The sequence below is a fragment of the Patiria miniata genome, unplaced genomic scaffold (genome assembly GCF_015706575.1).
Source record: "Patiria miniata isolate m_02_andy unplaced genomic scaffold, ASM1570657v1 HiC_scaffold_22, whole genome shotgun sequence".
NCBI classification, from domain to species: Eukaryota; Metazoa; Echinodermata; class Asteroidea; order Valvatida; family Asterinidae; genus Patiria; species Patiria miniata.
In genome coordinates, this window is record NW_024037061.1 from 3798840 (window position 1) to 3813041 (window position 14202).

A 14202-nucleotide genomic window follows, 5' to 3' on the forward strand; every position below is an offset into this window, starting at 1 on the left:
TCGCAGACATATAAACACTGTATACTCAGTGTGTTACCTCCCATGTGAAAAGTTGGAAAAAATCACTCGGGTGGGACTCGAACCCACGACCTCCTGCTTTCTAGTGCAGACGTCTTACCACTCGACCACCGAGCTAACGGGATGGGTTGGCTGGTTCGAATCTGATGTACACAGCAGCAGGTACCGCATTAACTATTCATAAGATGGAATTTTGCGTCGGGGTGGTTGAATTCATGGTCTGCAGGTAATTCTGCTGGTTGTGGGTTCGAGTCCAGCCTGTGCGTGTGCCCTTGGGCAAGGCACTTCGTCAAAAAACGTCTTGGGAATCTTGTAGCGGTTGTACCCCTGTTTTGCCTAATGTATGCAGCGCGCATTCAACACCTTGCGTATTAGCTCTGAACCAAACTCTGAAATTTCAGACAGTAGCTCGCAAGACGCTACCAAACTTTTGTGCAACTTATTGGCAATGAGTTTACAAGATTCCTAAGACGGTTTTGTAATCGGTTCGTGGATGATAGCGGTTTCGTTTTAAAAATGCCCTCTTGCGGCACAACAACTTCTTGACCCAAACTAGGCCAAGTTCGGGCAAGGACCATTAGTCGACTAGTGGTTGATTTGTGACGTACCTTACGCCTGCGCACTGATAGCAACGTGCGAACGTCTCTCGTCAAACGCTGGTCAAAATGTCATCGCAAAACTTCTGGATCCTGGCTCTCTGCTAGCGTTATGAATGCGCGCGACTATTAGTTACCAGCGATGCAACCAACCCCAGTAGGCTGGTTCCAAATAGTCGACTAGCGTAGTCAACCACCGTCGACTAGACAGAGTTCGGGCAAACGTTAGTTAACCATTGGTCAACTATAGTCCTTGCGCGAACTTGGCCCTAGTAGGAACATTGACCAATGAGAGAAGTTTGGTTCATGAATATGTATGAGGTGTAACAGAACTCACTCTCGGCGCATTAGTCAGTCCAATGTTGGCCTTGAAATAAGCCAACTGATGAAGCTCGGGGTCGACCTCACTGACCCCGTGTGACCTCTGCATGGTACCCAGACTTATGTTGAGATCGATCAAGGCTTTGGCATACAGCTTCATGCTTCCCGGCTCGGTAATGGTGGCACCTGATGAAAGAACCACAAAAATTATAAATTATTCCAATTTGCATGGAAGATTAAAAATCCTCAGAGAAATATACATAAATTTGGTCAACAATGAGAGGCAATGAGTGTATTTGAAAATGTAACTTTTGGTTACAACTAATTTGGCCAAGTAATTCTTGAGAATTTTTGCATTTTTTTTTTTTCTTCAAAAATTGAATTTTCTTTATATTGCAACGATGGACCTGCTAGATTGAACTCTTCATGTTTTTCGGCTTTTGTTCCCACAAAACGGCTCAATAATTGGCCGTAAACATGAAACTTAAGTTCAACCCGGGGCGAAATCAATCTCGGGGTTGACGCAGGGTTGACGCAGGGTTGAAATTCTTCAAGTGTGAACCGATGTATGTTTTCAACCCTGTGTCAACCCTGCGTCAACCCCGAGATTTGTCTAGTGTGAAAAGGGCTTAGGGCACCTTTATGACAACTAACCCCTCCCCCAAAAATTTAAATTTATTTATTTATTTTATTTCCAATATGTCTGGTACCTACCTCCAGCTCCAGCCATTCTATTGGATAACTGGACCTCTACAGCACCAGTCTCAAGCCTCATGGCGCTAGCTGAAGGAGTGGTGGCAGTAATCTGCACTCCCTGTCGAGACAAAGACGCATTTTCTTTTGTCAACCGTAAACATGTCTCATAGAAAAAAATCTGCACGTATCTTTGAAAAGAAGAACTAAAAAAACAAGTAATTTATGATCAAAATGGGCCTGAAAAAAAATCGATTCAATTCAAAACAATTTTTATTTCCACACAATATTAGTAACATTAATTAAAGCTATAGTCCATCATTTGCAGCTACCCAAAAAGTGACTGACGTAATTATTGTTGAAAAACATACTTGGTTGAAAGATAGTAAGGGGACTAAACTCCCTGTGAAATTATTCTTTCTGGCAAGCTGTCATTTTGAAGTAATCAACGAAATAACGCCTTTCCAACGGTGCGTCTTAAGACGCACAGTTGGAAATTTCCGTTAGTAGTTTGTTTTTTTATTCGGCGAAGAGCGCGCCAGCTTTGGCATGACGCACACGTGCACACAGTTGCTATAATTTGTCAGATCAGTGCGTGACATCGCGTAGCTGCAATCTGCTCAGTGACAACGTGTTTCGGACGCTGAATTCAGGCCAAATTCAAAACATGATTCAGCAACTTTTGATTTGAAATCGAGATCCTAGAATGTTGTTTTTCTCGAAATATACAGCTGAAGCTGAGCTTAAACCTCATCAGCTTAGTTGTTTATCACCCTTCTTTAGATTTTAAGAACGTTTGTTGCTTCAAACGAAAAAAATGCACAAATTACAAATGATGGACTATACCTTTTATAAGTAATTCTTTGCAATGGGCTGTGGCATAGGAAAAAAAAATTCGGTGAAAAAATCTCAATTTATCAGAAAGTTTAACCTTTAAAAGTATAAACTGCACAGTTTGTTTTGTTTTATTAACTATTCATTGATCATGTTTTTCTCCAAATTTGTCCAAAATCGGAACAAATTGTTGTAATTACATGGTGTGAGGTCACTACTTTTTTAAAGTAAAATGGACAGATTTTGTGAAAAATCTTCAAATTTAACATTTTACAGTTGTCTCATAAAAACACTGAGGTCCAAAAAGTGCAACGTTGAATATAGACATACACACACAAAAGAAAATGCCTTGAATAAAATTTTACAACAATAACATGATTGAGAATGAAAAAGTTTCCAAATAATGAAACCAGAATATTTCAAATATTTTAAAGGAATAACAAATGTTGTGCCTACTTTGAATTTGACGAGCACGGAGATATCAAAATCCGAGCGATCGGTCGCAGCAGGCTGGGTTTTATCCTCTAGTTGCACTGGCTTCGCCGACTCCTCCATTCCAAACATGTGATCCATCATACTCGACAAATCCTTTTAGAAAAGAAAAAAAAAATAAACCAGAGTTCTGTTAAAGATTCTCTGAGGATCTTACACATGAAGTCATCCATACATGTTCACAACCAGCGTTGCAGTCAAGTACTAATATCTGAGTACAAAGTACTGCTGAATACCAAGTTATTTAGTGCTTCTGCATACTTTGACCTTTGAGAAGGAGTACAGGTACCCGAGTTCAAGTACTTGAACCTACGAGTACAAGTTTGAATACTTGAACCTCGGATGGACCTCCGAGTACAAGTATTTTAGTGAGTACTCAAGTGAACACAATTAAAATCCATATTTAATAAGGGAATAAATGTGTGCTCCGGAGGTTTTTATCACTCTGTTTAAGACCACTTAGTGTCTGGGTGCTGATAATTACCCGAGCCGGGAAAAAAAATCATATAATTCGTTCAAAACATCCCGATTTTGTTCAACAAATTCACTTTATGCTTTTTGAAACATCCCTCTTGCAAAATAATGGAGTGTTCAGCTGGCGAGTAAGATGTAAACAACCCTTTTATGGAGATTGACGCGTGCGTATCATGTTCTGCGCGATGTCGTGCAGAACGCACCTGGCGCGTTGCGTTTTGAATTTAGAACTATAAAATTCTGACTCCCTGGTAGCGTTGCGCTTGCCTACGTGAGGATTGTGAACGTTCAACCAATGCAATGATAAGAGGCACTGGATTTTTAGGAGTCCACATTTTATTGTGACACTGGAAAAGTGTTTAAGACCAGCTAGCCATGTCTTTATCATCCGTTTAAGACCGGCCACGTGACGGGCTCTCGACCAATAGGAATGCGTAAACTGTCTTAGGTATTTATGAATCTAAATTAAGGACATCGATCCTCTCCTGAGTCTGGTACTTTTCAGTATTGATAAAATGGAGCACGTGCATATCCAAGTGAGGAGATTTTTTTTTCATCAAAAACTAACTCACTCGATTTTTCCCCTGAGTTTTTATAATCGAGTATGAGTACTTTGATGATGGAGTACAATTTTGAATAGTCAAGTTTAAGTACTTTGCTTCTTGAGTAACCTGAATTCGAGTCCAAGTATTTGGATTTCCCAGTACAAGTGCGAGTATGAGTAGTATCATAAAGTACTTGAGTTGTATTCGAGTATGAGTACTGAGTACGAGTACGAGTACAAGTAATTCTAACCAAAAGAATTCATTTTCCTCCTTTTTTTGGACCTCTGCAAAACTCTTTAAAAAGTGAATAACTTTTGTATTACATGAAACTCGAATATGGCACGGGAATGAATCTTAAAATATCTCTAATACAGCAACGCAAGATATACGGGTAATCTTCTAGAAACCTTCATGTTCATCATGGGTCAAAAGTGATAAACTACTGAGATAGATTCGTGGGATGCCGTGGTCCAATGGTTACGGTGTTCAACTCGTGTGCCGTGGTACATGGGTTCGAATCCTGACCGTGCGAACATGGTGCTTGTGCTCTTGAGCAAGGCACTTTACCATTATTGCTTTGTCCTTCGGATGGGACGTAAAGCCGTAGGTCCCGTGTGTTGTGTAATGCACGTTAAAGAACCCAGTAACACTCATCACTAAGAGAAGGGGTTTGCCCCGGTGTTTCTGGCAGTGGCTGCAATATGCGCCGCAGCACCTTGTAAACCCTTATAAGGTGCTACATAATGGGTCTCATATTTTTCATAAACTTCATTTCAATACCTGTCTTTAATAATAGACATAATTTCCAGCGCCTTGAGTACCTAATTGTTGGTAGATACGTGCGCTATATAAGACTCCGGTATTATTATTATTATTATTATTACAGACATAAGCACTTACAGTCAGGAAGACATGATGCACAGTAATGAGATGGTTGACTAGACTAGTGGAAATGTTGTGATTTAACGCATCGATGGTGAGTTCAGCATCAAGGCTGGTGCGGCTAGGAGCAACAGTCGCTGCTGCTGCTGCTGCTGCTGCTGCCGTTGCCGATTTACTGGTTTCTTGTTCAGGCAAGATGTAACGGCCACTGAACGAAATGCAAGGCAGGTCAATCTCGGCAGTCGATAATTCATCTCCGTCTTGAACCTTGGGTTAAGAAAGGGTCAAAGGTGAATCAATATGCTGCCCTCTACGATCATGAACTGATGACAACAATCCAACAGCAGTCAGCTCCGGAATTAATCAGGAGCTTTCAATGCTGACACCAAATGAACATGCTGTAAAACATTTGACCGTACTGTATTGGAATTGTTCAAAAGCCTGTGTCTCCCATGTCAAGGACCTAAAGTCACGAAAATTGGAACCTGAAGACGAAGCTGGAACAAAAGCGAGGTTAAGAAATGATGATGAAACCCCCCCCCCCCCCAAAACCCACACAAACAAACAAACACACACACACACACAAACAGGGGAAAAGACCACCAGGATTCAAACTTTCAACTCCAATTATTTATAATTATACAAGCTATACCAAGACTTCTTAATGGTGAAATCAATGGGGCACTGGTTTCTTAATCCCCCAAATTCTTAAGGAATTATCAGCTGAGCAAAACGAGACAGAAAAAAGTACCTTGGAGCTGAACTTGAGGCAGTGTGTGGGCATTTCCAGGCCGTACTTATTCACTCCAGCGTCGGAGGAAGAGGTGCCTTTGATTTCACGGATCTGCACAAATTTGACAACAATTATCAGCATAAAATTTACATATTTTTTAAGTCATTGTTACCCCCCCCCCCAACGTTAGTATGGCATTTTCCCAGCACAGTTCCACAACCGTACTGCAATTTACAATACCCGTTAAAATAGGGGTCCAAATTCACTCAACTATTTGCCGTCCAACAAATTTTGGTTTATAGTGGTTAGACGACAGCAAACAGTAACCATTTGAACTTGCTGACTAGTCTTGTTGACAGGATGACTGATTATCCATGCCCTGTGGCGAGACCAGCTAGACTCATTGCACAAACATGCGGTTCTTGTCAGAGGGCTGGTGTTTGGCTAGGATTTTCAAGGTCAATTGCTCAACTCTGCTTGAAGGGGCTCGAATAAGGAACTTGTGAAATAAATTAAGCAAAACAGATTGCACTTTGCAGTACATTGCCTGCGCAGAGGGTATAGACAATGTCAGGGTGTTCTGTTGAATACATTACGAATGAGATATCTCAATGTTGAAGTATACAAATTCTGATTCAAATTTCCAGTGATATTTATACAACTTACTATGTATTGAGCTTTCAGTGAAGGCAAGACGGCCGCCTGCAAGCAGACATTGTTCAATTTCAGAGTGCTGGTAACCTGCCAAGAAATCGATGCAGGTGCAGGGACCTCGCCAGGGATGGCCTCTGTGCTTGTCACAGGGTCTGCCTGCCCTCTGTGTTCCTCCCCTGTCCCCACCCCGTCCCCCACCCCGTCTATCTCATCCACCCCCTGGGGTCTGGTCAGGGCCGACTGCAGCTCCTTGATGCGGTGTGTCAGTTTGCGTTTGCTGCGGGTGATGACGCCGTGCAGTGTCGCTAGGCCGATGGGCAGGCTGGCGTCGAGGGACTGGAGGTTGAAGTGTGTGGCTATGTGGCCTGGGTTAGCGTGGCTTGCCGCGGCACAGGACGCTTGCGGCTTGTCCAACGTCAACGTCACAACGCACCTGAAGTCACAGGAGAAGTTTGTTACTCCCTGTTCTGCCAAAACCTGCCTGATCACTCAATGGTTCTATGGATTCTTCAAGGAACAAATATAATGTAATACAGTGTAATACAAGTACATATATAATACAATGTAGTTAAAGATATAGTCCATCATTTGTAATTTGTGCATTTTGTTTGTTTGAAGCAACAAAAGTGTTCAAAATCTAATGAAGGATACTGAAAACTAACCTGATGAAGTTTCAGCTCAGCTTCAGCTGTATATTCCGAGAAAAACAGCATTCTAGGATCTCAATTTTAAATCAAAAGTTGCTGAATCATGTTTTGAATTCAGCGTCCGAGACGCGTTCTCACTGAGCCGATTGCAGCTACGCGATGTCGCGCACTGATCCGACGAATTAAAGCAACCGCACGCGCGTGTGCGTCGTGCCAATGCTTGCGCGCGCTTTGCCGAATAACAAAACGAACTACTAATTTAAATTTTCCTACGGTGCGTCTTAGACGCACCGTTGGAAGGCCTTCTTTCGTTGATTACTTCAAATGACAGCTTGCCAGAAAGAATAATTTCACAGGGAGTTTAGTCCCCTTACTATCTTTCAACCAAGTATGTTTTTCAACAATAATTACGCCAGTTACTTTTCGGATGGCTGCAAATGATGGACTATAGCTTTAAGGCGCTGTACTGCCCCAGCACTGTATGGTTCTATGGCTTCTTCAGGGAATAAATACAGAGTAATACAATGTAATACAATGTAATACAATGTAATACAATGTAATACAATGTAATACAATGTAATACAAATCAGTACAGAGTATTCAGTGTGGTACAGGATGGTATGGGTTATTGCTGTGCAGTGTGGTTGTGCACGACTGAAGAATCTTCAAGTCAATTCAGTGTCAGTGTCGTCACACATCGGTCTTTTAAAATATGTTTTGTCAATTTGTTATCTTCTACTTACAATGGGTTTGGCTTCTGCCTTTCCGACAACACAACGATGGCCTCATCGCAACTGACTAAAACTGATCGTTGGGACCACTGCTTTCGACCACTCCCTGAAAAAAAAGCAACACAGATAAAAAGACTGGCTAACCAACATGAGGGCATTAAAAAAAATGGTAAAATGACAAAAAAAATTAAGAACCTTCTGTCTCATTTTTTTTTAAGGGGGGAATTTTTAGGTTGTTTGGATTGAGAACTTGTTGGCGTGCTCTTGCAAATCTGAAAGGAAGCCTACGTTTTTAAGAAGTGGTTTTCATGAAATGAAAAATAAAGGAATGGATTTCCAACACGACGACTAATTAATCAAATATTATATAAAAAAGAAGGAAACCCACTTTAGACAGGAACTTTAACCTTCTTACGTAACTTATTTGAACTGTCTTTTTTAATGTACTGAAGTATAGCTCTTCGACCATACGTTGTGAATTTTTTTTTAAAAATCGCATGAATAGTGTTATTATGTCAATTTGAATACAAGCCATCAAACTCACTGTTGTCCACATGTACAATGGAAGTCTAGTGTAGTATTTTTGTCTTCAAATCAAGCTCCGGAGCTCAGTCAAGCGGATGGAATAAAGCCGTCCGTGGACAAACAGGTTTGGCACATGAAATTTTTAAAGTACCATATCTCAGAGAAAACCTATGCATCTGCAATCATTTTTGTCAATTATTTTTGAAGATCAATTTTCAATAAAGTTCAATTGAAATTCTGAAACATGCTCAATACGAAGGTGAAAATTGCTGTCAAAAGTGAGTTTCCTTCTTTTGGCACCACTCTGCATGTTATTATTTTAAGGCTTATTTATACCTGGTGCAGGCACTAGATGCTTGGTGCTGATGCTAGCCGTGATGTTGTTGAGTTCTGCTTCGCTCTGCAAGCCAGCTAGCTGGGACACTATGCACAGCTCCTCCAGAAGGATCGTACACAGCATGGAGACGTGAAGCGGCTGCTGGGCCTGCTCCTCTTTGGTCATCTTGCTTGGCAACCCGCCGTCCGCTTCGTCCAAGTCTTCCACTAATCTCCTGTTTAAAGGGAATTTACATCATTGGCTTTTGTTGTAATTTTCAGAAATGAACTTATTTGAGGGGTTAGTATAATAGATCAAATATTGTTTAACTGACATGACTGAAGTTTTGTGTTCGAAAATGCTTGAAAAACCAAGAAAAACTAAAATGTTTAAGTAGTCTGGTTCCCTGACTCCACTAAAGATAAAATGGATCAATTTATAGATGTCGGAAAAATTGAAGGTAAGGGAACCAGTCTAAGCTGGCCTGCACCCGTTCATGAACATGTAACTAATAGCAAACAAAATTTGGACTGAAAAAAATTGTAAATTTGGAGCAGTAGTTGAAAAATAGTTAGGTTTTTCCAACGGTGGTCGGCCGACCACCGTTGGAAATATATACAAAAATACCATTTTCTTGAAAATGACTTGACACCAGGTGCCATAATTTTACAGGATGCTTTAGACTGTCATTTACAAACATCCTAGTAAGGTATTTCGTAAAAACTTGGTAGTTTTATTCTTCGATGTTTGCAAATGTTGTATATTCCCTTTAAACAAAGGCATTTGGATGATGAAAATAGGTGGCTGGATCCTACAAAACGAGTCTTAATGTTTGGGCGCATTGTGGACTAGCCAAAAGAATGGCTCGATGTTGAATTGTGATCAGGCAAAAGCTTTCCTATTGTTTTAACTGCCTTTGATAAACCCATTAAAAAAGTGCATCGACAATTTTTGTTTGATTCTTTTTCTCTTCAGTTACAGGGTACATGAGCTTTTGTTTTGCTTTGTTTGTATGATATATGTAACAATGAAGCCCTACTTTTAAAGCCACAGTCCATCATTTGCAGCTATCCAAAAAGTATAACTGGCGTAATCATTGTTGAAAAACATACTTGGTTGAGAGATAGTAAGGGGACTAAACTCCCTCTGAAATGATTCTTTCTGGAAAGCTGTCATTTTGAATAAATCAACAAAAGAAGGCCTTTCCAACTGTGCTTCTTAAGACGCACCGTAGGAAATTTGAATTAGTAGTTCGTTTTGTTTTGCAGCTAAGTGCGCGCAAGCATTGGCATGATGCACATGCGCGCACGCGGTTGCTATAATTCATCAGATGAGTGCGCGACATCGCGTAGCTGCAATCGGCTCATTGAGAGCGTGTCTCGGACGCTGAATTCAGGCCCAATTCAAAACATGATTCAGCAACTTTTGATTTGAAATCGAGATCCTAGAATGCTGTTTTTCCCGGAATGTACAGCTGAAGCTGAGCTGAAACTTCATCAGGTTAGTTGTTCAATACCCTTCTTTAGATTTTGAGCACGTTTGTTGCTTCAAACGAACAAAATGCACAAATTACAAATGATGGACTATACCTTTAATTGTTTGAGTTTATTTTGGTAAATAAATGAATGGATGAATAAATACAATTTTGGTAAATGAAGTGAATAAATAACTATACACCTTTATCTGTTATTTCCTTCTATAGAGGGTTCAATTTAAGTTTCTTCACCTGTATTCAAGTGTTGATCCTCTGTCTCTGGGCCGCCCAATCATCTGCTCGTTCTCAATCCGAAACAAAGGATTGATAATCACATGGGATGTATCGAGGCTGTTGATTGGCTGCGTCACACCGGAGTACAGGTTCATGAGGTGGTACATGGTCTGCCAGCACTGGGCGATGACTTCGCTGTCTGCGTTTGAGCTGAAGGAAATGGTGTCGCCGTGATGACCGTCCGGACTGTCGATGCGGGGAAGGGTGGCCTGTTGCCGGATCAAGGTGGTTGAGAGATCAGAGTTCATGGTGCTGGGTTCTGTGTCAGTTCCGCTCTTGCTGCTTGGAAGGTGGCGCTTTGCCTCTTGCATGGCTTGACCGACTTGGACTAGCTGGCTGAGGAGTCTCAGTAAAGGCATGTTCATGACGGGCATGGCCCGAGTCCAGTGGACGGACATGTAGGCCGCTACCGCCTGGCACTGCCCGGCTTGGTTGACCGGTACGCCAGACGAATCTGAGGGAGAAGGTTTGAGGGGCCGGTCACCAACCTCTGGGGTTTGGCGTCCGGTTTCAAAGCACTCATTCAGGGAGAACTTCAAGACCAGGCTCTCGCTGGAGAAGGAAGGGAAGGAAGCCTTGTTGCGGGAGGAATCCTTGTCGCGGGATTTCTTCCCCCGGCTGCTGCTGCGCGGACGTGAGGATGACTCCACGATGGTGAGGCTCAGACGCTGGAGCTCGATGGTTAGTCCAGTCTGTTGGAGGTTCTTCTTGATGATGAAGTGCTCCGGCTGCTTGCGGGCGATTCCTAGATGCTTCAGGAGGGGCTTGAAGAGGATGTCTGCATCCCCGAGCTGCATGATGGTTGGCGTGATGGTGGCATCCGGGATGAAGCTGCTGGAGTAGGGTAAATTGAAAGGCAGATCTGGTGGGGCTGGGTTATGGTAAGCCTCTTCTGGAATTCCCGCCTCTTCGGGACCCCTCTCGTCTTCCATGGGCTCTACCCCCAACTCAGCGCTGTCAATACTGAGCTTTTGACTTGCTTCCAGAGTCTGATGCCTTCCCGGTGTTCCTGTGAGGCTCTGAGTGTAGCTGCTGGCAGTCTGGGACCGGTGACGTGAATGGTCCCCCGCGTCGCCCACTACGTTGCCTGGTGCGTCGTGGGATTTCTCCGCGCTTTCCGGAGCCTTGCTTGTCCCAGCAAACTCCTCATACATGCTGTACCCAGTCCCGTACTTGCTGGAGTACGGTTTCAGCATTGCCGATTCTGGATCCTCCCTCTCTGCTCCAGCTTGGGTGACCAGCTGCGGAGCGTTGTCTTGCGGGTTACCGTCCAAATCAATGCTGGCTCCCGAGTGCTGAGTCTGGAGCGTGTGTCCCGGAAGATTGGCATCCAGGGCTGCTGTTGCCAGGGGATCCACGCCCTCTTGTTCTTCTAGCTGTGGAATTCTGCTCGCGGGGAACTGCGCGGCCGTGACGGCCGGATTCAGCATGGATAGGATAACCTTCCACTGTCTGATCAAGGCGTGAGTGCCTTGCTCCAGGACTAGGATCGGAGGTACATCCTCGCTGACTAGCTTCTCGATACGCTGGGGGTTGCTGCTGTGGAGGTAGTACCAGAGGGTTGTGAAGAGCTGGCAGGATAGGTCCTGGCTGACGGAATCTGTCTCCGCTGTCCAGCGCTTGTACTTGCTCTGAAAGGATGCCCCAAAAAAGGTGTCTTGTTAGTTTCAAAATCCTTGTATGATTATTATTAGTCTTTTTGTAATGCCACGGCTATGCCATTGGATTTATTTGATCCAGTCAACACCAGCTAGGTAAAGTGATAAGACCCGCACAAAACCAGGGATGAAGTCCAGTCTATCACAAGTCCCTGCAAGTCCATCACAAGTCCTCCAGTCCAAATCGACTCACAAGCTATCGACTCACAGCACTGGTGGAGTGCTGTGGCCTCGTGGTTAAGGGCATTGAATTCATGGTCTGTGGGTAAAGCTGCAGGTTGTGGGTTCGAGTCAAGCCTGGGGCCATGGTGCGTGTGCCCGTTGGCAAGGCACTTTGTCACTCATTGCTTCACTCCACCCAGGAGTAAATGGGTACCTGTGAGGGCAGAGATGGTTATTGTGATTGAATTAGCTTCCTTGCGCCCAACAGGCTGCATCGAGCTGTATACTCCCCAGGGAGCTGAGATGGTATTTGGAATGTTTAATTGGCCCAATGATCAGGGGTAATAATAATGTAAAGCGCTTTGATCTTAGTTAAAAGCGCTATGTAAGAACCTGTTATTATTATTATTATTATTCAAATGGGCTTTGACAGAGGCTTTCCTTTGTTAATGTTCATCCACTCTTACTTGTGACTGGACTTGCGATTTACTTATGACTGGACTTGTATGGACTTCACAAAAACCCACCAACAAAAGTGGAGACTAACTAACAAGCCCATTCCAAAACGGGAAAGTACTCCCATGTCCTCCCTTTCCCTTCCACGGCTTTTGCCTCTTGACTAACCTTTGCAGTCATGTAATGCGTTGAGGTCATCTCGTGCGCTTCGGCCATGATACACGCCATGACCGCGCAGACGCGCAGATGGTTGGTAGCCCGCAGACTCTTCAGCCTGAGTAATGCTTGCTGGGAGGCGGGGAGCCAGGTAGTGACGACCAGTGACAGGGCACTGACCGGATTCAAACCAGATCTGGAAAAAAATTAACAATGCACGCTGTCGTTTTGTTGCTGTACGTTTATTTGGATGATCATTGTTACACTTGGAGATTAACCAAAGACCGTTGAACTGCTGGTCAAGTGTTCGACCAACTATAATGCCTCTCAAGCACATTAACATTGCCTAAATTGTCAAAATTAACCAGAACCTATTGACCTCCAACTATTTACTTTCAACTGTTGACTGCCAAATGTTGACCGCCAAATACCGACTGCCAATTTACTGACTGCAAACTATTGACCGCCAATTATTGACTAAAAACTATTGACTGCCAATTACTGACTGCCAAATACTGACTGCCAACTATTGACTAAAACTATTGACTGCCAATTACTGACTGCCAACAATGACTGCCAACTATCGGTAGCCAATTATTGACTGCCAACTATTGATTGCCAACTTGTGATTGCCAACTATTGACTGCAAACTATTGACTGCCAACTACTGACTGCCAACTATTAACTGCAAAATACAGACTGCCAACTATTGACTACAAACTTTTGACTGTCAACAACTGACTGTCAATTATTGACTGAAATGAAATGCAATTGGCGTTCCGCACAAGTGAATAGACTTTTGAAGAAATTGAAATGGTTTGAATGTACTTACTGAACACCTACTGCATGGTCATGTGACAGCCTGCTAGGAGTGGGCGCATGTAACCAAACCGAACTGATCACCATTTTGCCATCCACGCTCCGAGACTTACTAGACTTGCTGGCCTGCTTCCTCATAGCTAGAGTGATATCTGAGTGTCGCAAATCGGCACCCGACGAGACCCCGGGGTGAATGTCACCGACGCTGCGAGCCCTTGCCCACGGGAGGCTCTGGTGGTCGGACTGGGTGGTGGACAGGAACTCGGGGGAGATCTGCCAGTTTTGGCTGGGCTGGCGGGAGTGGGTGCGGGAGGGGCCGGCCGTGGAGGGTTGAGGGGTGACCGGTGCGCACTGCATGCTGGCGCTGAGTGTGATGCCCTCGATGCCGCATTCCATGAGACTGCAGCTGGTGGGAGGCGGCATGATCACGTCGTCTGCGTCTTGGGAGCCGGAGTGTGGTGCCAGTGTGAACATGACCTAATAAAGAGTTAAAACAACCAGTGGAATAGACAAACAGAGCTAAGAAAGCCATTTAAAAAAGTGTATAATGATGTCAAGAAAAACAGACAGCCTTAAAAAACAAAACAACATAAGGGAGCAAACAAACAAGCAGACAACCAACAGAAACACAAACAGACAGCCCGTAAAGGGAAGTCAACAGCGGAATAGACAGACAGATGTTGGAGGGCCATGCAGAACACATTAACCCCATGCGCTTGGGA

The 14202-nt window shown here is 43.6% G+C and overlaps 1 protein-coding gene across 1 annotated transcript in view; it reads right to left on the minus strand.

Moving 5' to 3' along the window:
• Positions 1 to 14202, minus strand: part of LOC119730522 (transmembrane protein KIAA1109-like) — a 97611-nt gene that overhangs the window by 48922 nt on the left and 34487 nt on the right. Inside the window, 11 exon segments of the mRNA XM_038203490.1 lie at positions 952 to 1121; positions 1650 to 1749; positions 2919 to 3050; positions 4874 to 5122; positions 5607 to 5699; positions 6255 to 6675; positions 7633 to 7726; positions 8482 to 8696; positions 10188 to 11860; positions 12674 to 12857; positions 13494 to 13957. Coding sequence (XP_038059418.1) covers positions 952 to 1121; positions 1650 to 1749; positions 2919 to 3050; positions 4874 to 5122; positions 5607 to 5699; positions 6255 to 6675; positions 7633 to 7726; positions 8482 to 8696; positions 10188 to 11860; positions 12674 to 12857; positions 13494 to 13957 — 3795 coding nt within the window.